At 38.3% G+C, this 23,811-nt stretch overlaps 2 protein-coding genes across 8 annotated transcripts in view; both read right to left on the reverse strand.

Annotated features, from left to right (window-relative positions):
* AXDND1 (axonemal dynein light chain domain containing 1) overlaps positions 1-23,384 on the reverse strand; it is a 94,518-nt gene extending 71,134 nt beyond the window's left edge. For 3 of the 6 annotated variants that reach the window (XR_005556029.1, XR_005556030.1, XM_039337172.1), the window contains exons 1-6: positions 23,253-23,384; positions 8,155-8,325; positions 3,820-3,998; positions 2,763-2,863; positions 1,987-2,095; positions 718-803 (exon numbers count right to left, since the gene is read on the reverse strand). Coding sequence is in view for 4 of the 6 variants with exons in the window: in XM_039337172.1 (XP_039193106.1) it covers positions 718-803; positions 1,987-2,095; positions 2,763-2,863; positions 3,820-3,998; positions 8,155-8,325; positions 23,253-23,262 (656 nt within the window). In the remaining 2 variants the exon portion in view is untranslated. The other 3 variants (XM_039337175.1, XM_039337174.1, XM_039337173.1) reach the window with 3 other exon arrangements.
* SOAT1 (sterol O-acyltransferase 1) overlaps positions 20,968-23,811 on the reverse strand; it is a 60,632-nt gene continuing 57,788 nt past the window's right edge. For both annotated transcript variants that reach the window (XM_039337177.1, XM_039337176.1), the window contains exon 16: positions 20,968-23,552. In XM_039337177.1, coding sequence (XP_039193111.1) covers positions 23,496-23,552 — 57 coding nt within the window. In that variant the 3' untranslated portion in view covers positions 20,968-23,495. The remainder of the gene's footprint in view (positions 23,553-23,811) is intronic.

Consider the following 23,811-nt stretch of genomic DNA (forward strand, 5'->3'; position numbering starts at 1 on the left):
TAATCATAAGTGACTTGCATAAATGTACAATAAATATACTTATTAACTTACATAAATTGAGAAATACGGCCAAATAAGGCCTTACTGCACCTGATGATAGCTGAGGTCTAATTTAATATGAAAGGGTTATTTGGGAAAGGAATGCTGAAAACTTTCTGTCTTACTTCTCCAAATATATTTTTATCCCAGTTTAACTCTGATATCAGAAAGAAGCCACATGTTTCAAAGACTTCCCTATTCCATCCTTAGAAGACCTCTCTATTATGCTACCAAACTTAACTGGTGCGATTTCCTGACAGTGAGAGGCAGGATATATACAAAAATAAGACTTAAAATAAATGCAACATTTGTTTGGGGAAAAAAATCCAAGCATCTCTCCAAATCTTGTGTCCCTGTCACTGTTCATGATTACACCTCACCCATTCTGCATCATTGCTTTGGTCACTGCAGGTGTGGGTTCTCCAGCCACTAAAATGTTGCCCATCTGTGGGCTAATTTACACCAATTTCATTATACTGTCTAACCATTAATGAAGGATTCAATTTTATTTTCAAGTTCTGAATGACTTTGGAAACTTTGGATGTGGCAACCCATGAATTAGATAGCAAAGGAACGAAGAGGTTTGAGCAAAACCAGTAGTTAACCATGTATTTTTGCCTAACTGCAGATGCTCTTGATTTTATCCCACTAGGTACAAAAGCATATAATAGTACTCACTCATCATAATATTCCAAACCCAGGACACCTCTGTTCTTTACAATATGAAATTCCTCTGGAACAAGGGTGTCTGCTACATTTGCTCTCTAAAAACAGAACAAATTAAAAAAGTTTACATGAGGTAGACAATAAACGTTCACAAGCTCCCCCAAAGATAGTACTGATTTTTATAGATATGCATAAAAATGCTTCCTGACATTTTTAGTGTGTTACTTACTTACATTTTCAAACTTATGGGAGAAAAACAATTTTTTTGTGAAAGTATATACCAGGAGACATTAGTAAAATCTGATTGTGTGTCTTCTTACAGGGAAACAGCTTGGGAAAGCAGGGAAACTGCCTTGATGGCAGTTTATTTAATCCAGATTTTTTAAAAATCAATTGATAAATCTTGTCTACCTGAAATCATGGTTTTCACTAACAAACAAGCACTCTGCTTGCCAGCAGGATGTAATAGATTATGTGTAGGAAAACCCAGCCAGTCTGTCCTCAGCCACAGAAGTTCACTGGGTGAGTCTGAGCCATTCCGTCTTTCTCAGCCTACCCTACTTCATACAATTATTGTTCTGGGGAAAAATAGGAAGAAGGACTGACACATATGGCATCTTGAGCTCCTGAATGAAAAGTGAGATATACATTTAATAAATAAATATTAGTGCTGATAGTGCCAGCTTGTTGTTTGATCTGGGTCTCTAAATAAACAGTGAATATAACAATCTCTACTCTGCCCTGGCCATTGCATCATTGTTAGGATATTCAGTATTATTTTACTAGGTTTAAGAAATATAATTTATGTTTTAAGTACTGTCTCCACATTAAGTCACTAAGCATGACCTAGAACAGGGGTAGGCAACCTTGGCTCTTTTATGACTCGTGGACTTCAATTCCCAGAATTCCTGAGCCAAGGTTGCCTACCCCTGACCTAGAAAAATTAGCTGGTGAATATTTTTGTCTTATGTTTTTATTCTGAAACAAAACAAAACAAAACCCCAAGAACATAAAGTTATTTGAAGTCCAAATGGCATTTTATAATTTTAAGAGAATGTGAGTAGAGATAGAAACCTGACTAAATGCAGATATGCAAAAAAAAAGTAGTGCTTATGACAACCTGCCCTGCTGTTTCAAGTACATGCTCTCCTGGTCCTGTAAATGCTTAGTGCTCAGTCCAAATTCTGTCATACCTCTCAGAGTTCTGAGAGTTGTGAAATGTTGTCAGATGTTAACCCTGTGCTTAATACTATCAATGTTTTGGCAAAGAGGCAGACTCACAGGCTTAGCTGCATTTGCGTCCTGCTTCAAACTTTTATGAGGTACAGCACCCGAGGAAGGACCCCTTGCTCCTTTTTGAGAGATGATATCATACAGAAAAGAGACATCCCTTAACAAACAGAATGAAAACAACAGTTTAATTGGGAAACTGCTACAGAACTCACTGAACTACTCTTTCTCCTCCAAAACTGAGAAGAGTACTAACATACAATCATCTAACCACACAGTCTGCAAATACCATGCTAATTTTCAGGTATTCTCCGTCAAAATGTTTGCCTGCTAGCCAACCTGTCTATTAATAGGTCCCCATTCCACCCAAAGTAGCTTTGTTTATTGTAACAATGTTTGCCCAAAACATTTTCTTGCCTTCTTACACCTTTCGGAATGAACTCTTAATTATCTCCCATTATTTTCATCTTTATTTGCCCATTATCTCAGATGTTCAGCTCTCTACTTTCCTATTCTCGGTTGAAAACTTCATCATTTCATGGTCTCAAACACTTTGACTAGATATGCACAGTACATTATGCAACTATTAGATTTGCATAATATATTAAAATATGGTTAACAGCAATATGTTGTGCAAACCCAGATAATGTAGCTTTTGATTTAATGATAACACTGAATCCATTCTGCAGATTTGCTTCCCTTATTTATAGTAGTACAACATGCTCTGTAGTTTTTTCATCATTCTCAATGCTACAGAAGTTTTACAAAGGAACAGCTAATATGTCAATAACTTTATTTGAAGGTTTTCTAGAGTTCTATCTTATTACCTTCCAGCTCCAGTCAAGCAGATAGGATGCTGTATCAGGTATCGAAATTTATTTCTACGAATGGGATGTTGCCAGACTCCATCAGCTGTACGGATGCAACCCTGAAGAAGAGAAGATTAATCCATACTTAAAAAGTTCTGGATAGTCCTAGGGTACCCATGATATTTTAAACCTCTAATACCTAATTGAACTATATACAACATAAAGAGGCACACTGGTGTGCTTCAGTCATAAATAATTCTATTCAGGCTTTATAACATTGGAAGTTCACTAAATCAGTACCACTTTTAATCCCCGCTTCTTTCTCACTGATGCCTCTCAAGGATATCAGCCTCCTATAGATATGCACAATACATATTTATCATGGATATGGTACATTTGTATGTTCTTAATAGGATTTTTATTTGTCAACTGTAGAAGAGTGTTCAACTAGATAAAAGCTGGAACTTATAGAAAACAGTGTATACATAGCCTTACATGCAAACGTTCTCCTCTCTGAAGATATCCACATAACCAAAGGCAGACTGTGTGGAAGTCTGCAGGAAATTAACATTACCTAAACTATCATGGTTTAAATGGGACTTATTAGGAATACTAACAGGTTAAGCATACTTGATCTCATGCTGCTGACGAGGGCTACAATACAGCTTATCTGTTTTTTGGCTCTGTATAGTGTTAAGAACCCCTCCACTACAACATTTTCTACAAATCATGATCTAAAAATTCTAGTTTAATTTGCTATGGCCAAAATGAAAGTCTGTTGTTTCTTCCACTCATTTCTCACATGCCACCTTGCATTTATTATGCTTAGTGGTCTCTTATCCTGCAATCCTACTTCCAGTCTGGGAAGAGACAGAAAATATCTAGGTCTCTTCTTGTGGCTAAGACGGAGAAGGGAATACATGTATCTCTAATAGCTACCCAGGGTTGCCTGTGCTAATAGAAGCCTGCCAAGACCCAATGGTTGGTATTATTCAGAACTACAACAGACCATTAACCAAGTGCTTTGTAGATTTCATATTTAAGCAGCAAATATTCTACTAGTGAAAATGCAGACCTGAAAGTCAAAACTTTTTGTTTTCTTGGGTGGTCTTAAAAAAGGAGGGTATTGGACTGGATTGGCAGCAGAAGTCAGAGCAACAAATATCTCTTCTGGGATGAAATCATGTTGCAAGGGTTTTGAATGAAGTTTGGAGTGAACTTCCACACTTGGTTTGTTTCTTAACTCGGGGAATTCTAGAAAAAGCAGGAGAGACATAGAAACACTCTATTTATAATTTACTGAAGATTTCCTTTTCCCCATCTAAAGTATAATTGCTATTGTTTTTTCTCTTATACAGGCACACATCTACTCACACAGGCAGGCAATTCAATCTTTGGCTGGGAACTCTTTAAAGTCTTATTCAGTCCTTAAAAGCTGTAAGCAGAACTACCAGTATTGGAAAGAAAGTAAAAGGGGGGGGGGGACAAAAGCAAGAATAGGAGAAGGCCACCCAGAAGTGCACTAGGAATATGAGTTGGGAATAATACTATGAGATACTGTAGATTCTAAGGCACCAGGCATCACTTTGTCAGTTTCCCATTCTTTTCAGCAAGAACCAGGTAGTGTGCATAACTGGACATATGATGTTTCCCCTCAGTTACCATACATTGAGATGGCCATGCTAAGAAAAGACCTAACAGGTTTCATGTATTCTTCTATTTGGACAAAAATTAGACTGATACAGCTAAATGCAGGAAGGGGAAAGTAGAAATGAGAGGAAAAAAGACGTCAAGATCCAAATGCACATAAGAGGATGCAACGCAATTAGGGAAAATACGATCGAGGGGGGTGGGTAGACTGGTTACGCACTCGATGAGCAGAGCGCTAAAACAGCCGGCTTTATAAGCAGACTCTCCAACCTCCGGCTTTCACTCTGATGATGTCAGCAGGGGACTGACGAAAACTTAGCAATAAACAGTTGTTTTTTATACCTATCCCAGAGTTCGATGATTTTTACACTGTATGTGTCTATGTGTGTGTGTATGTATGTATGTATGTATGTATGTATGTATGTATGTATGTGTGTATATATATATATATATATATATATATATATATATATATATATATATATATATGTATGTATGAGATTTTGGAGAGGAAAATTAAATTTTTTATTCTATTTTTCTATGGATAGCTAGTGCAATGTTCCCCACATTTTGTGAAATGATGGACCCAATTATACAACTACTATATAAATAAGACTGAAAGCATATATTGAATGTTATATATTATCTCAGCATGGGTTAAAACATAGGAAATTTCAGTATTTAGATTTCCAAGAAAATTTAAAATACAGACAAGACCGGAAAAGATAATTTTGAAAAAAATAATATCTGATTAAAACAGAAATAAGCAAGGAATTAATTTGTGATAGTGGATAGTTAAAGATTGAATGCTTTCCAAGTTTAACAATTTATAATAAAAAAAATATCCTATTTCTTTGTTGTCTGTGATTCTGATTCCCCCCCCCCCACAACCAAAGTTGTACTTCTGCTATGGAGATTACATATACTCAAGCATTCAGTATTTTGTCAGTAGATAAATCTACTTCTCCCCCTCTAAGAAAGAAAAAGATGTCTGCAGGGCCACCAACAAAAATAAAAACTAAGGCTGTCCAGACATGGTAAGAGCTCAGGTTCAAGTCTACACCATAGCAGCAAAAAGGCAATGCTTCACTCTTGCAATTTGCCATCCTATTTTAAGGTCACATGGTTCCTATTGTGGAAGGATAGACTGGAACAGCAATTACTGGGGTACTGCAAGCAATGGGCAGGGCATTTGGAAGGTATTATTGTTGAATTATGAGTTTATGAGATTCACTAGAGGTTAGATGTCAACTGGACAAGTCCAGTCTGTACAGGTGAATGAGGTCTTATCTTGTGAGGTTACCTGAAATGTTTGTGAAGCCTGAGGAGGAACACGAAGTTCTACATGATAGTGTAATAGCTCTAAGTGAACTGGATTCTATATTGGCACCACAAGGTCAACGAATAATAGAGACGGACACCCTTGTTGCCTTAGCACAAACAGATAACTATAGCTGGTATTTGGCCAACTGACATAATTTGTATATGTACTGCACATTTCTCCACATTTATGCTAAGAGGCACAATAAACTGCAGATTGTATGGTTAATCATTCTTGCTTGCCTCTTAACAATTAAATAAAGAGATCATGTGTATATTTTGGTCAGTGACCAGATAAAGCAAACATAAACAAACAAAATTCAACTATCCATGCAAATACTATGGATTTGAACATAATAATCTCTAAAAGAGGAAATGAATGTTCAAAACACAAAGTGAAGTAGAGTCAACATATATGAAATATGCTATGGATTTTAGTGATCTAAAAATAAATACATTAGAATAAAGTATTAGAAAGGTGGCAGTTGATAATTCATTTATACATACCAGTAGCAGGTATGAGGCTATCAGTTGTGTGGGATAGTGATCAGTTGTTTGCACACATTTAAAACAGTTATACAGAACTTTGCTACATTATGAATATAACTTTTCTTATCTGATAGTGGAATGAACATGAATTCTTCCAAATAACAAAGGGAAGATGAGTCTTCTTTGAATTTCATTATAATGGAACACTGGAGCAACACATGAAGGATAGATTCAACTGAATTGTCACTACAACAGCAAGTTATGGTTGGTTGGTTAAATCTCTCATATAAAAATATTAAAAGTAAACAATTATGTCTTCCCCTTAAAAAGAATCTTTGTAGAACAGGAGAGATGATTGATTAATGCAATCAACTGCTTTCCAGTAGACTGGCTGAGTTGAATTTGGATGGAGATTGAGATGAGATTTCCCTTGTCTAAAGCCTTTCTCTAATAACCATCTTGTCTGAATAAATTCAAGAAAATATAAGGATTATGCCACATAATACAGTAAGGTTTTTAATACATTGTTTGAATGAAGGAAGATTGGGATTAATCAGAGAGGTGTGGCGGAATCAACCAAAGTAGGAAATAATGTCATTTAAGTCAATAATTAAAAATTAATAACCAAGTTTTGACTTCAGCCCTCACTTGGCAAGTTTCTATCCTTAGGGTTATATTAGATATTCATTTTGGTAGTCTTAGAAACTACTTTAAAATTTTGGTTTGTACATTAACCTATAATTTAGATACGGATTAAGATACAGAGATACTATCATTCTCGGCTGGAACATTCTGCAAAGAAATGAAGGATTATGGTTGCCTATATGAACAATGTTTTTATAAATAAGGGGTCACTTAACTGGGTTCCCAAGTATTTTCCACCTACCTCATCATATCTATCTACTGGAGACCTAAAAACTCACCTAAACTATTTGTTTGATTATTTATTTAATTAGATTTAGGTGTCACGAATTCCAAAACAATTCTGGGTGACTATATCAACAAACAACAACAGAACAAATGAAAAACACAATGCAATATCAATAACCAAGATGGCATCTGCCAACTCAATTCAGAACATGTAGATAGTCTTCTCTAACAAGCCCTGTCCATCTTAACCAAGGCATGAGAGAGCAGCTAAATTTTCAAGATCTTTTGGAGCCCCATAATGATGGCAGCCACATGGATCATGGATGGATAGAAAAGATGTGGCCACCTGGGTTATTAGATAAAAATTGTTTAATGAAAGGAATCTGGAGTGTGCCAACTGTGCCAGCTTATATCAGACAGGTGAAACCATGGGAGATAGGTAGATAGACAGGAACAATCATGGGCTAATCTAAGACTGGAACTAAGGGCTTTGGGATTGGAAACAGTGGTGAAATAGAAGTGCTATTTGCTTTTCAAAATTCCTACTTTAAACAGGTTCTCTGTTTAAGTGGCAACACAAATGCCTGACTGCTTTACAATAGTGAACGGCAGAATGGTAGGATTGGAATAGATCTCAGAGATCATGTAGTAGTCCAACATCCTATTCAGCACAGGAATCTATTACTATAGCACATCTAGCAGGGACCATGCAGTCTCTGTTCCTCCAGAGGAAAGTCTTTCACCTCCCAAAGTAGTATGCTCCTCTCCTGAAAGACTCTTACTGTTAGGAATGTTTTCTTACTGTTTGGTCTATTCAGGGCAAGTAGAACTTTGCAGAGAAGATAATTAGCAAATAATCAATTGTCTAACAGCCATTTTATTTATTTAAATTTATATGACCACCTATCTTACAACAGTGATTCTGAGCTTTGTAAAAGGATTAAAACAACAACTATAAGCAATAACTTATGGTACTTGAAATAAATAATACATTCCAATCATAAAAAAACAAATCAGCAGCAGAGCAAATGTAGTGTATCAAATAATAAAAATGGCATTAAATGAGATTTATGAGATTTACCTTTACTGCTGTCGCTAATAAGTACTAAAGAGTTAATATCTTTGACTTGTTTGCTCTCTTGTTTTGAAGTAGAAGGCAATGCTGGAACTTGCTCCCTCTGATCAGACATGATAAAACATTGATTTGGGGTGGTTTTCTCATCAAGAGACTTGTTTTGCAAAAGCAAGTTATCTACAAGATATACAGATAAAATAAGAATAGATGGTATGATTGAAAATGATAGTATTCAGCTTCAAATTCCGTACTTAAGGATTCAGTCTACAGTTCCTATACACACAGAGAGCATGCATTTTACATTAATGCTCATGGGGTAAGTCTACAAAATACACTGTTATCACTTAGAAAGGAATTATCTACATGTTGTCAACATGTTGTCTCCCACATGTGGCAGATAATAACCAAAATTCTAGGATACTTGCCTAGATTAGGAAATTGGAAAAACAATCTTGGAAGATGGCAAAAAAACCAACAACTCTATTTTCTTAATGCTGCCATGTTTGTAAATAGAAGGAGTTTAATGCCTTGAAGTTATATAAGCCTACTATAAGTCTATAAAACTTCGTCTTATGAAGCATTAGAATAACCTTCCCTGTTCCAATGGGCAAATCCAGTATATTTATGCTGTTGCACAAACCTAATACCTATTAGAATAAATTAGCCCTAATTAAAGGTATTTGTTATTAGGAATACTATCACCACCTATCTGCAGTAATTGTTTTTGGGCATTTGACAAACAGCAATAGTCACAGATGTAAAACTTTATTTACTGAGTGACTATCAATTGATTTAACTTAGGAAATAACCTTAGTTAATAAGTATGCCACCATTTTACTCTCCATCATGAATGTATTCTTAAATTGTTTCTGGTTTGAACCCAAAGCAATTTTCAGTTTGGCTTTCTGGAAATAACACACGCAAAATTTTAAGAATCTGAGAACCAATCTGAACATCCAAACCCAACAATATAGGAGACCAAATAGTGAGCACACCTGCTAGGCAAGGGAGTCAGACAAATGGACACAATAACTGAGTGAACAGACTTAGCTTTTAAAAAAATTGTATATATTGTTTGTGTTAATACATGGTGCATCTCAACACTTCACAGCTACACAAATTGACTTTCGTGTATTTGAAATCTGATCTATAGAATATTGGTTTGAAATCATCTGTCATATCACACTTGAAGTGTAATATTAATTGCCTCATTAATCACCATGCAAACCATTGGATACTTTCCATGTTATCTCAATAGCTTTGAAATGCATTGATTTTAACAAGGGAGAAGCCTGTAGCAATTTAACCATCTGGCCGTTTTCAAAAAACCAAAACTGGAACCATTCAAGGAGCCATTTTATGAATTATCAGAAAACTACTGCAGCATATATTTCCCCCCCCCCTCCAAAACTGAACATTATCCACAACTCTGTCCCAAATAAGCAATGAGCTTCCAAGCGACTGCTCCATGAGGACTAGAGGCGTCAGCGCGAGGCGTCAGCGCGAGACTAGTCATCGTGGCCTCAATCTCGAAGGGCAAAACCGCAATACCACGCAACAGAAGCCTTCAGCCATTTGGTAGCGGGCTGAGGGAAGACAAAGCAGCTCGAGTCATTTCTTTACCTACTTCTTCCGGCTTCCGGACGGCCGCTGTTACTATGGGAACCTAGGACGCTTTTATGTGTGGCCCTTCGCGAAGCCAAAAAACGCCCTGCCCAGGAACACCCCCCTCCCGCCCGCACTTAGAAGCCAATCTTTCTCGATTGGTGCTTGCTTCATTCAGTTCCCGATTACTTAGAGAAAGTCGCTTTGCTTGTTTGATTCCTGTAAGGCGCCTTAGAAATGCAGCGAGCACCAGGAACAAGGAGTGCTAAGAGTACTTAATGGCGCCGATTTGGGAACTTCTACAAGGATCTAACTCCAGAAACGTTAACGCATTGTTGCGTTTACAGTAGTGTCTTCGAGGTTCCGGATAGAATACTTGTATGCATTTTTTTCTTTTTTCTTTTCCAAAACAATTTTTATTAGTTTTCCATTTTGCACCAACACAGCTTAAGAACCCATGTGGAAACATGGTGATCAATTTAAAAACAAATAAACAAACAATAACATAGTAAATATATACATATTATTTCTTAAAAATTTCCCTCTCTATATAGGATATTATAATCAAATTAATACATTTTCAGATGAATTCATTCATTACTATGTCTAACCATCAACCACATTAATCAATAGAAAATTTTTAGTCTATAAAGACCTATATTTCTTCACACATTTAAACTTAAGCTTAATGGACTCTACATTTATTTAAAAACATAATCAAATCAATATCTTTCTAAAACCAATTCATTCACTAATATAACATTTCATCCAAGTTATATAATTAAAAATAAACTAATATTCTCTATCTATTTATATTGTTATAAGCTCATTAAAACATTTCTAAAACAAATTTTCATTGAATATATCACTCTATATAAATTTCATTTATCAATAAAAGTTTAAAAACTCATCCATCCCAAAGATCCTGTATCATGCTTTCTTAATTTTGCAAATATTTAATCTTAAACTAACATATTCATTTACTATTCAGGTGCCCCAAACATTAAAAACTCCAAAAATAAATTCTTCTCTTTCTCACCAATATTCTATTGTTTTTCACTGTTTCTCCAAATCTCCAATTATTAATTCCATCGTTTCCCATATTTCAGTTCTTTTCTCATTATACTGCTATGACTTATAGCAGAACATCATTTCCCCTTTCTTTTAACATTGAATAAATTTCAGTTAAAATCCTTTCTTTTATATCATCCTCTTTGATCACGTTTTTCTCTTCTTCCCATGTTTTTTTGTCTATTTCAAAATCAAATGGCATCTGCAGGCCAACTTGTCCTTCTGAAGCAAAATCGTCCAGTTCCTTATCATAAACCCTTTGTCCGTTGATTTTTCCAAAATCAGTTGATTGTCCAACTGTAAATGTACTTCTTCTACCTCAGTAAGCAGAGCATAAGCCTCTTGTATGTTTCACTTAATCCTTGTCTCTTGCCTTGTCGATACAAAGAAATCTCCTTTCAGCAAGCAATTATCTTCTCCCTATTTTCCAAAATTTTGTCCAAAATGTACTCATAAGTAAACTCTACACCGGTTTCCTCCATCTTTATTATATTTCAAATCCTTATCCTTTTGAAGGAGACTATATTTAAAAAACAATCACAATATCCATCTCCTCCCAGTTTCCTCATCTTTTTCCTTTGTACAAAATGAAAGCCTTTCCAGCGAAGAAAAAATAGCAAGTACAATTAATAGGTTTATCAGGTGTCCCCCAGAAAGTATGTATTTATTTATTTATTTATTTATTTATTTATTTATTTATTAAAATTTATAAACCACCCCACTCCGACAGGACTCCAGGTGGCTAACAATAAAAACACAATATAACTTAACAAGACAAACAATACAGTAACATTCATCCAGGGGTCAGATTTTATAAACCCCAGGCCTGCCAGAAAAGCCAGGTTTTACGCAGCTTGCGGAAAACCAACAGGGTGGGAGCGATCCTAATCTCCGGGGGGAGCTGGTTCTGACGGGACCTGAAGGAGGCCCAGCCTGTGGGATCTAACCAGACGAAGGGAACTATGAGGTAGTAGGCGGTCTCGCAAATAGCCTGGCCCTGAGCCATATAGAGCTTTAAAGGTAATAACCAACACCTTGAATTGGACCCGGAGACCAATAGGCAACCAGTGCAGCTCGCGGAGGATAGGTGTAACGTGGGAGTACCGAGGAACACCCGCTATCACTCGCGCAGCTGCATTCTGGACCAACTGTAGTCTCCGAATACTTTTCAAGGGTAGCCCCATGTAGATCGCATTGCAGTAGTCCAGGCGTGAGGTGACAAGGGCATGAGTGACTGTAAGGAGAGCCTCCCGGTCCAGGTAGGGTCGCAACTGGTGCAAACTTGTGCAAAGGTCCTCCCAGTCACAGCCGTCAAATGATGTTCCAATTTCAGCTGTGGATCAAGGAGGACACCCAAGTTGCGAACCTGCTCTGAAGGGGGTATATTTTCCCCTGCTAGAGTCAACACTGGACAGTTAACATGATCCTTGGGAGGCAACATCCAAAGCCACTCGGTCTTGTCAGGATTGAGCCTGAGTCTGTTAACCCCCATCCAGACCCTCATGGCTTCAAGGCAACGGCCCATCACATCAGCTGCTTCACTGAGAGAGCTCGGGGAAGAGATATATAGCTGGGTATCATCAGCATACTGATGAAACCCTGTGTTGTCTGATGATCTCACCCAGCGGCTTCATGTAAATGTTAAATAGGAGGGGGGAGAGGACCGACCCCTGCGGCACCTCGCATTCAAGGGGCCTCGGGGTTGACCGCTACCCCCTTACCAGTACCGATTGCAACCGGCCAGAGAGGTAGGAGGAGAACCACCGTAAAACGGTGCCTCCCACTCCCACCCCTCCAAGTCGTCGCAAAAGGATACCGCTGAGAGGTCAAGTAGCACCAAGACAGAGGAATCAAATGTTCAATCCTTCCAGACACCATAAAGGTAAGAGTAAACAATATTCTCCAAGTATTATAAAAAACTTTCTTGAGGCTCCCAATATCCAAAAATGAAAACAGCCATTAAAACAATAAATTTGATTCTTTGTGCTTTTCTTCCCCCATTTAAAAAGCCACTTCGCCAGAAAAGGGAATAATTCCAAGAAAAAAAAACTTTTCACAGGCGTAAAGAAAATAGAGGTAAAAGGAAAGTCTCACCGAGTTCTCCACAATGGGTCCGTTTGCTTAGCTGTTCTTGTGGCTTGCGGTTGGCGCAGCTAAATGATCGGCCATTTTACTGGCCAATCTTTACCCTGTCAGCCCAAAGGAGATACTTGGTGCACAGAGGATGCCGCCGCTCCTCTGTAACTATCCGAGAAGCCTCTTCAATGGTAGACGCTCCTCCAGAGCGTCCTTTCGACCCTCTAAGGCAGTGGTTCTCAACCTTCCTAATGCCTCGACTCTTTAATACAGTTCCTCATGTTGTATTTTCATTCTTACAAATTGAACATGATTAAAGCATAGTGATTAATCACAAACACAAACTGGGTTTGAAGATAAGCAGTAAGATGGAAGAAAATTAAGCAATGAAACTGAGAGTTCCTGGATTAGAATGTATTACACCATCACATTAAACATAAAAGTATTTCCAATCTTGTTGGAAAAACAGTGGATTCACTCCTACTGATAATATTATTTAGATCAGGCTTTTCAACCTTTTCACCAATTGTACCACTTTTAGAATATGGCAACATTCGAGTACCACCAGTCACCTAGCGAGGTGTCAAAAACTTGACCAAAAAAAAAAAAATTGGAAAAAAGTGATAAAGTACAGGTAGTCCTTGACTTACAACAGTTTGCTTATTCAAAGTTACAACGGCACTGAAAAAAGTGACTTATGACCATTTTTCACACTTATGACCATTGCAACATCCCCAGGGTCTTGTGATTTACATTTCGATGCTTGGCAACTGATTCATATTTATGATGGTCACATTGTTCCAGGATTATGTGATCACCTTTTGCAACCTTCTGACAAGCAAAGTTAGTTGGGAAACCAGATTTACTTAACAACCATATTACTAATTTAATCTCTCTCTTCCTCTTTCTCTCTCCCTGTCTCCCTCTATCTTTCTCTCTCCCTCTCTCTCCCCTTCTATTTCTCTTTCTCTCTCTCTCCCTTTCTCTTTCTCTCCATTTCCCTCCCTTTCTCTATCTCCCTTTCTTTTTCTCTCCCTTTCTCTCCCTCTCCCTTTCTTTCTCTCCCTCTCTCCCTTTCTTTCCCTTTCTTCTCCCTCTGTATTTCTCTCCCTCTTCTTTTTCTCCTTTCTCTCCCTCTCTCCCTCTTTCTCTCTCCCTCTTTCTCCCTTTCTTTTTCTCCCTCCCTCTCTTCCTCCTTCCCTCCCTCCCTCCCTCTCTCTCTCCAACTGGGGATCGATTTGGAGGCGTGGAGGGGAAGGGAGCGGCCGAGGGCTGCCCATGTGACTTTGAAGTGGCCACCTTTGGAAGCACCAAGGCTGCTCCAGCCAGGCTCAAGCTGGGCAGAGTGGGCAATGGGAGAGGAGTGGGTCGATCACCTTACCAGCAGCCGGGACTCCGATGTGCCTTCCCGGCTAGCGGGGCCTACAGTATCAGGAGCCCCATGAGGGGGCAAGCTGGCATGAAGAGCCAAACCCTTTCTGCAAGGGAGGGATGCGTTGAGGGAGCCAGCCAATCATGGGACGTAGATTCTGATGGACGGCTGGCCTGAGCCAATGAGGCGCCAGAGGACTGGGAGCCATAGTTGAAGGCTGAAATGCCTTCAGCTGTAACTGCTCGCACATGTTTGTGTGTGAGTGCGCTGGCCCGGATCAATGTTGCTTTCCAGGTGATAGGCGCTTCTTCGGGGCTCAGGAGAAGCACCAGGATCAGCTCCGGAAGAAGCACCAATCAGGCAGAAAGGGGAGCTGATCCTGGCGCTTCCCCTGAGCTGTCCCAGCCTCGGAGGAGCACTAATTAGGCGGAAAGGGGCCGAGCTCTCCCGGCCTCGGAGAAGCACCGATCAGGCAGAAAGGGGCGCTGATCCTGGCGCTTCCCCTGAGCTCTCCCAGCCTTGGAGAAGCACCAATCAGGCAGAAAGGGGCCAAGCTCTCCCGGCCTCGGAGAAGCACCAATCGGGCAGAAAGGGGCACTGATTCTGACACTTCCCCTGAGCCTTGCCAGCGGGACACGCGCCTCTCGGTGTCATATGGTTTTCAACGTTTCGCTCTAAGCAGGGATGGAAAAAGAGAGAAGAGCCCCGCTCGTCACAAACTGAGAGTAGACAATTATTGGCATCACGGCTCAAGGTGCGTGATGAGGGAAAGAATATTAACACCGCGCGCGCACACACACACACACATACACAGTGCATGTCTTCCACCACATTTTATTCATGTCAATCTTTTTCTTCATAATATTGGGAGTTGAAAATAGCGACTCTACACAAACATACACACAAACATGCAGGCGGGCATGCCCCCTCTCCTCATTCAGTTCCTTTCCTTGGCACGTCCACTGAGCGTTTCTGAGGCAGTGGCGGCAGCTTTGGCAGTGTCTCGATTCCTAAGACCATTGGAAATATATGTTTTCCAATGGTCTTAGGTGACCCCTGTGAAAGGGTCGTTCGACCCCCAAGGGGGTCACGACCCACAGGTTGAGAACCGCTGCTCTAAGGGGTCTACCAACAGGGGAAACTCGATTGGCAAAGGGACGACTCCCTTCACACAACCGCACCGCACCGCCACGAACCGGAACCCGAATACTTGTATACATTTTGATGTTCCAAGGCTTGACTTCATAGTTGTCATTGAAATCAATGGAGGTGTGGAGTTCTTGGTACTCTCTGAGCTTGTTTGCTTGCACACGGTTCATTACCCAACTAGGTAAATCATTGGGGCAACAGACACTGATGATGTTAGATAGTTGGGTAATTAAATGTCTATAATCAATTAAGCCCAGAGAGCAATCAAGAACTCTTCTGTTCAATCTATAGATATTCTCTTCTATTGAGATCAATTGGGGTGTTGTATAACTTAATATAGCTGGGCTTGAATAGTTAACTTCCAAATTAAATAGAAGAACCACAACATAAGCATCTATTGAAGTACTCAGATCCTAGTGATTACTTGACACAGTCCTGTGAGACTGCATGGTATGAAAGTGGTTTAATATTATCTTCCTGGTTTAGGCTTCAAGTCTAGAATCTCCCAACTGTCTCTCGAAATACTAATCCAATCAACTTTAGCCTCAGAAAAGAACAGCTGAGTGTTCCTTCTGCATGTGTGCAACCGAACACAGGATAAAATCAAGCGACTTGCTGAAAACCAAAAGCTGTTTTATAAGGAGGATTTAGAGTAATACACATATTTACCTAATACCTAATTGGATAATCCCAATTATTAAATAATTTACCTAATTTGATTTGTCCTTGTTTTTATTCTAGATGTGAACATTTTTTATTAAAGAGATTCACAATACCAATCAAACTCCACATATCATATCACCAGGCACTGCAGGAGAAAAAAAAAATTGTAAGAATGGCCATAAGGGCCACTAGCCAGATAGTTTTACTGAAGATGCCAATTTTGACTTTGCAAATAAATGTTAGAAATAGAGTTAATGCCACCTACCTTTTAGCACATTTTTGGCGATCACATACTTTGCAGTTTGAATGAAATATGTCAGAATGAAGTATGTTGGATATGAATAACAACAGGTTTCAGATAGCAAAATATATTTAAGTTTCTGTAGTACAGTATAATTTTTTCCATGACACAAAGATCACAATTATAGTTCAATACATTTTACAATTAACCATTTTTTAACAAGTCAATGAAATTAGTTGCTTCAAAATCATGGTCTTTGACCTATCCAATGGATGAAAACTGAATCCCATTTCCTCTTATCCCTAGCAAAGATATAATCCTTTTCATTGCTTCCAAGGGGGAAGTTTGAACCACCTTGCTTGAACAATAAATTCTTCAATTTTATAAGTTCCTACTCAATCTAACCCCTTTATGGATTACTGCCTTGTCGTGGCGAAGGGGCTTGTGTAATTCAATGAAGCTATAAGCTATACCGTGCAGGGCCACCCAAGACGGACAGGTCATAGCAGAGAGTTCTGATAAAATGTGATCCACTGGAGAAGGAAATGGCAAACCACTCCAGTATCTTTGCCATGAAAACCCCATGGACAGTACTAAAAGGAAAAAAGATATGACGCTGGAAGATGAGCCCCTCAGGTAGGAAGGTGTCCAATATGCTACTGGGGAACAGCAGAAGGCTAGTACTAGTAACGCCAGAAAGAATGAAGCAACTGGGCCAAAGCCGAAAGGACGCTCAGCTGTGGATATATCTGGTGGTGAAAGGAAAGTCCGATGTTGTAAAGATTTTTTCTCCATAGGAACCTGGAATGTAAGATCCATGAATCAAGGCAAGCTAGACGTAGTCAAAAAAGAGATGACAAGACTGAACATCGACATCTTAGGAATCAGCGAACTAAAATGGACAGTAATGGGTGAATTTAACTCAGATGACCATCAGGTATACTACTGTGGGCAAGAATCACTCAGAAGAAATGGAGTAGCCTTCATAGTCAATAAAAGAATAGGAAAAGCAATACTGGGATACAATCCCCAAAATGACAGAATGATCTCAATTCGAATTCAAGGCAAACCATTCAATATCACAATAGTCCAAATCTATGCCCCAACCACTGGTGCTGAAGAGGATGAAATTGACCGGTTCTATGAAGCCCTACAGCACCTTATAGAATTAACACCAAAAAATGATGTCCTGATCATCATGGGGGACTGGAATGCTAAGGTAGGAAGCCAAAAGATAACCGGAATAACAGGCAAGTTTGGCCTTGGAGAACAAAATGAAGCAGGGCACAGGCTAATAGAATTTTGTCAAGAGAATACGATGGTCATAACAAACACTCTTTTCCAACAACCCAAGAGACGGCTCTACACAGGGACATCACCAGACAGTCAACATAGAAATCAGATTGACTATGTACTCTGCAGCCAAAGATGGAGAAGCTCTATACAGTCAGTAAAAACAAGACCAGGAGCTGACTGTGGCTCAGATCATGAGCTTCTCGTTGCAAAATTTAGGCTTAAATTGAAAAAAGTAGGGACAAGCACTAGGCCACTCAGGTATGAACTAAATCATATTCCTGATGAATATACAGTAGAGGTGACAAATAGATTTAAGGAACTGGATCTGATAGACAGAGTGCCTGAAGAACTATGGATGGAAGTTCGCAACATTGTACACGAGGTAGCAACTAAAACCATCCCAAAGAAAAAGAAATGCAAGAAAGCAAAATGGCTGTCTGAGGAAGCTTTGCAAATAGCTGAGGAAAGAAGGGAAGCAAAAGGCAAAGGAGAAATTGAATGCAGAATGCAGAATTCCAGAGAATAGCTAGAAGAGATAAGAATGCCTTCTTAAATGAACAGTACAAAGGAATAGAAGAAAACAACAGAATAGGGAGGACCAGACATCTCTTCAAGAAAATTGGAGATATGAAGGGAACGTTTCATGCAAAGATGGGCATGATAAAGGACCAAAATGGCAGGGACGTAACAGAGGCAGAAGACATTAAGAAGAGATGGCAAAACTACACAGAAGAACTATACAAGAATGAGCTTAATGTCCCAGATAACCACAATGAGATGGTCACTGACCTTGAACCAGACATCCAAGAATGTGAAGTGAAATGGGCCTTAGAAAATCTGAGCAACAACAAAGCTAGTGGAGGTGACAGTATTCCAGCTGAGCTAATCAAAATCTTAAAAGACGATGCAGTAAAAGTGCTACACTCAATTTGCCAGCAAATTTGGAAAACTCAACAGTGGCCACAGGATTGGAAAAGGTCAGTTTACATTCCAATTCCAAAGAAAGGCAATGCCAAAGAATGTTCAAACTATCGCACCATTGCACTCATTTCACATGCTAGTAAAGTTATGCTTAAAATCCTACAAGCTAGACTCCAGCAGTATGTGGATCGAGAACTACCAGAAGTACAGGGAGAATTTCGAAGAGGCAGAGGAACTAGAGATCAAATTGCCAACATACGCTGGATCATGGAGAAAGCTAGGGAGTTCCAGAAAAACATCTACTTCTGCTTCATTGACTATGCTAAAGCCTTTGATTGTGTGGATCACAACAAATTGTGGCAAGTTCTTAAAGAGATGGGAGTACCAGACCATCTTATTTGTCTCTTGAGAAACCTATATGCAGGTCAAGAAGCAACAGTGAGAACTGGACACGGAACCACTGATTGGTTCAAAATTGGAAAAGGAGTCCGGCAAGGCTGTATACTGTCGCCCTGCCTATTTAACTTATATGCAGAGCACATCATGAGAAAGGCAGGGCTAGATGAAACAAAAGTTGGAATTAAGATTGCCGGGAGAAATATCAACAACCTAAGATATGCAGATGATACCACTCTAATGGCAGAAAGTGAAGAGGAACTAAAGAGCCTCTTGATGCGGGTGAAGAAGGAGAGTGCAAAAGTTGGCTTGAAACTCAACATTAAGAAAACCAAAATCATGGCATCCGGCCCTCTCAACTCCTGGCAAATAGATGGGGAAGAAATGGAGGTAGTGACAGATTTTATTTTTCTGAGCTCAAAGATCACCTCAGATGGGGACTGCAGCCAAGAAATTAAAAGACGCTTGCTCCTGGGGAGGAAAGCTATGGCAAATCTAGACAGCATACTAAAAAGCAGAGACATCACCCTGCCAACAAAAGTGCGTATAGTCCAGGCCATGGTTTTCCCAGTTGCAATGTATGGCTGTGAAAGTTGGACCATAAGAAAGGCTGAGCGCCAAAGAATTGAGGCCTTTGAACTATGGTGCTGGAGAAGACTCCTGCGAGTCCCTTGGACTGCAAGGCGTTCAAACCGGTCAGTCCTAGAAGAGATCAACCCCGACTGCTCTTTAGAAGGCCAGATCCTGAAGTTGAAACTCAAATACTTTGGCCACCTAATGAGAAGGAAGGACTCACTGGAGAAGGGCCTAATGCTGGGAAAGATTGAGGGCAATAGAAGAAAGGGACGACAGAGAATGAGATGGCTGGATGGAGTCACTGAAGCAGTAGGTGTGAACTTAAATGGACTCCAGAAGATGATAGAGGACAGGAGGATCTGGAGGAGCGTTGTCCATGGGGTCGCGATGGGTCGGACACGACTTCGCACTTAACAACAACTCAATCTAAAAGATTGTAAAGCTATAAAAATGAAGTTGTTTAGGATACTATATGTACCTTTGGAAGAAAACAAAATTTGGCACTTTTTATCTAAGGACATTACATGTTTTCTTCAAACAAATAAACATAGAAATAGCTTTCCTTGGCTAGAGTACCTTACAATAAATCTTATAAATGCTGTTTTTGGCTCATACAACCCAAAAATTCTTAAAGAATGGAAAGTTCATGTTTTAGGAACAAAACCTTTTATGCCATTCACAATTATTCAGGCATTTTGAATTTATATTCACATCTTTGTGTAGAAACCACTACTACAGTTGAATAATAGTATATTATTATTAGTTCATGCACCAGACTAAATCAGATAAGGTCTTTGTTCTTTTTTGTTCAGTTGAATCGTGGTTGTTAAAGTATAGTCACACCAGTTTATGCCGACTGACATATTGTGAGAACTCGACATGTTCGTTGTTATAATGATAGGGAGAGAAAGATGTTATTAAAAGTTGATTTAATCCAAGTTCCTTCCTTATTCTTTTCCAAAACTGGTTACTTTGAGTGAATTTGCAGATGAATAGTGAAGTTAATATTGCACTTGATTCTTTTCATGATAATATCAAATAATATGTTTTTTTATTATTCAAAAACCTTCTGGCTATGTGTTCCCTTTAATTAAACTGAACATTTCACGCAAAGACTTTGTCACAAAATCCAATGTTTTCTTAAACACAATCTATAGTATATAGCTTTAGTAATCCTGCTTGCAAATGCTGGGCTGGCATACATGGGCATCTGTTTGCAAGGAGAATGGAGAAGAATCACCTCCAGCATGTCTGTATATTGTTTGTAATGTCATGATTTATGATGTCATTACATCTTGCACTAGATGTTTATGCTTGTGGGCTGGAATATTTTGTTAGCAGGTTTTGACACATTTCTCAGTCACTACTATAAACTGCAGATCCTATCATATAATAGTTCGACTTTAGGATGGAAACAGAAAATTGAGTTTGTTTCTTTTAAAGAAATAAAAGATTAGAGAGAGACGCAAAACTTTTACTTCAGAACAAATGTAGAAGAACACAGGTTTTATTTCAAAATAACAAATTCAGTATTCTTTCTGTAAATGTTATTTGATTTGTCCATAACATAATTACCAAATATAAATACAAGCATTCCAGCAATTCTTAAAATATATACAATAATTTTTTAGGAAAAGCTGGTTTCAGCGTGAAAACTTTCAGTGTGAAACTTTCTATTAAAATGAGAGGATTTAATGGTTTAATTTATATCAATGATGTAAATCTTATATCAAATGTTCCAAGGTTTCTTTCAGTTTGTCATCTTCTAAGAATTTTTTTTAAACAGAGTATTGAAATCGGTCTGTTGAATTTTAAGAAAATAAAGGATAATTAAAATATTTTTGCAGAATGAAAATCTACCAGTTGCCCTTTTAATATTATTAAGCTGCTTTTATCCTGAAAGAGTTGAGTCTGGTGTTCTCTAGTTAGGTTAAATCACTTTAGTTAAGTAATTAAAGTTATACTACAGAAAACAAGTGCTATATGAGTTCAGTTTGACAAAATTAGACAAAACAAGAGAACAACAACCAGCATCTATAATGCACTAGGAAACCATGAATCTGTTAAGGCAAGGCCTCAAATATATACAAACTGTATTTATTTTCCCCATCTCCAACTTTTTTTATTTACTTTGAATCACAGCCCAATGCCTTGTGAATTGTTCACACTGATTAGAGAACCAGAGTTCTCTAATATTTATCTACAGGCTCTATCAGCCCTATAGGGTATTAACTGTCAACTAGCAATACAGTGATTATGTGTCACATTGGCAGAATTATGTCTCAGGGTGTTCCATACCTAATCCACCCCATTATTACTTTCAAAGGAATCTTACTGAGCAAACTGCTATTTTAACTGGAACATTGAAGCTTTTCAAGGTAACGCTTTTTCTCAGTTCTTCAATACTAATTATGTTCTGTATCAGTGCAGCGATAATCAATAAAGAATGTAAAAATAATGGGCATATGCCCACATATTAAAGATGTTTGTAAAAGATTCAATATTGAAGATAGTATGCTCATAATTGAGACAGACTAGCTCACAGGAATCTAATGTATGAAACTATATCTGCTGGCTGTCTCAATTTTTACCAATACAGGGAAAAACTGCCTATGATTGTAAACAAAGAGGGCTTCACTTACAAAGTCTTCAAACTGAGATCCTAACAAATAAGAGGTTGTATAAAATCTATCTTTCATGACAGCTTTTCTTTTTTTAAAAAAAGTCTCATACAATTGTTAACTGGGTTTATAATGTCACATATAAATTGGCCTTAACCTAAAGAGGGGAGGAAAGCCTTAAGCACATTTTGTTTTAAATTCTGTGATATTCAGCAGAACACGTCATTATTACAGAAACTGGTCCTAGTCTGAATGTTAATGGAACCCCCAAGGCTATTCCTAATAACTTTGCTATAAGCCTGTAATGTAATTTACAACATATTTTAGTATTTAACATGTTCTTCTGTTAACAGTTCAATAATCAAAAGATAAATGAACATGGTAATAAGTGGCCACTCCGTGTTGCCAGATTATTAAGAAACTAAGCATCAAAGGAAGTACTACATGGTACAGTCAATAACACTAGGTTTTCTTTAATTTGAAAGAAAAATACTGAAAGATGTCAAAGCAGAACATTAGACATATTTTTCACAATATATTATTCATACAGGCAGTAATTTTACCCTTCAAAGCAGTGTTGGATCATGCCCAACTTTTATAGGCCAAATTACAATTTTTACAAATATTCGTTGCATGGCTGCATCCGTCGCAATGACATATTTATATAATTACTATTACAGGAAAAGCCCACATGTTGCAGGTGATCTAAACCAGGTATCAATACAGTCACTTACAAGGGCAGGATGTCTTTGACTTACCACCCAAGAGGGCCCTCAGCAACATATCTCAGCAATCCTTATGATATGGTTTAAGAAATAACAAAAAATTACAAAGTTATCTTAATTTTTCCTCATTTTTCCCTAAGCCCAATGTGAGTAGACATGAATGTTTTTTTCTCAGGTTCTGGACAAAAGCAGCAACTGGCCTCTTCATTCTGTAGTACAAATACTGTTCAAGTATCCCATTTCAAGTGTGATTCTGACCGAAGACTTATGCAAATGGTCACTATTATGCAGATTACAGAAAACTACTTTTTAAGGAAATAGTAGGTAAAAGGAATAATACATAGAGAACTATTTGCAATAGGCAAAATTTAACTAGAAATTTCTTCACTAACCTTTTAGCATATTTCATGACCAGCATGGAAATGGCTCATATTGGAATGAGTTTGGAATTGAGAAACACCTATTGAGTCTTGGACAAGTTTAGCTGCCTTGTGTACCAAAATGCCATCATTTTCCAGAAATACATACAATTTCCTTTAAAAGAAGGCTCAACTCATATCACTGGACCCAGTTTGTTATTGTTTGACTACAGAGCATCTTCTAATATTGGTTCTAAAAATAATTCTCAGAGGCCTTCATATCTTAAGAGGGCAAGACCAAGAACGTGGTTTCACGTAATCCAGAAAAGTTGGCTAGAAAAAAACAAGAGAAACAGGAATGTTAGGCAAAAAGTATAGAATACTTTGTCTTGTCCAGCATCATCCAATAAACCACATTTAATCACACAATAACCCAGATATATTTTCATTTGGTAACCAGGAAATGCAAAGAATTTATAGAAGAACCTAGGATTCTCCCAAATCTACAAGACTCTCCTTCTTGCTAATACAAATCCAGACAGACTCCAAGATCCCTCACAGCTACTGGCATTGAGCCAAGTTTCACTTATTC

Source organism: Crotalus tigris, unplaced genomic scaffold (genome assembly GCF_016545835.1).
Source record: "Crotalus tigris isolate CLP2741 ecotype Arizona unplaced genomic scaffold, ASM1654583v1 scf7180000017668.6805642782:7212621, whole genome shotgun sequence".
Taxonomy (NCBI): domain Eukaryota; kingdom Metazoa; phylum Chordata; class Lepidosauria; order Squamata; family Viperidae; genus Crotalus; species Crotalus tigris.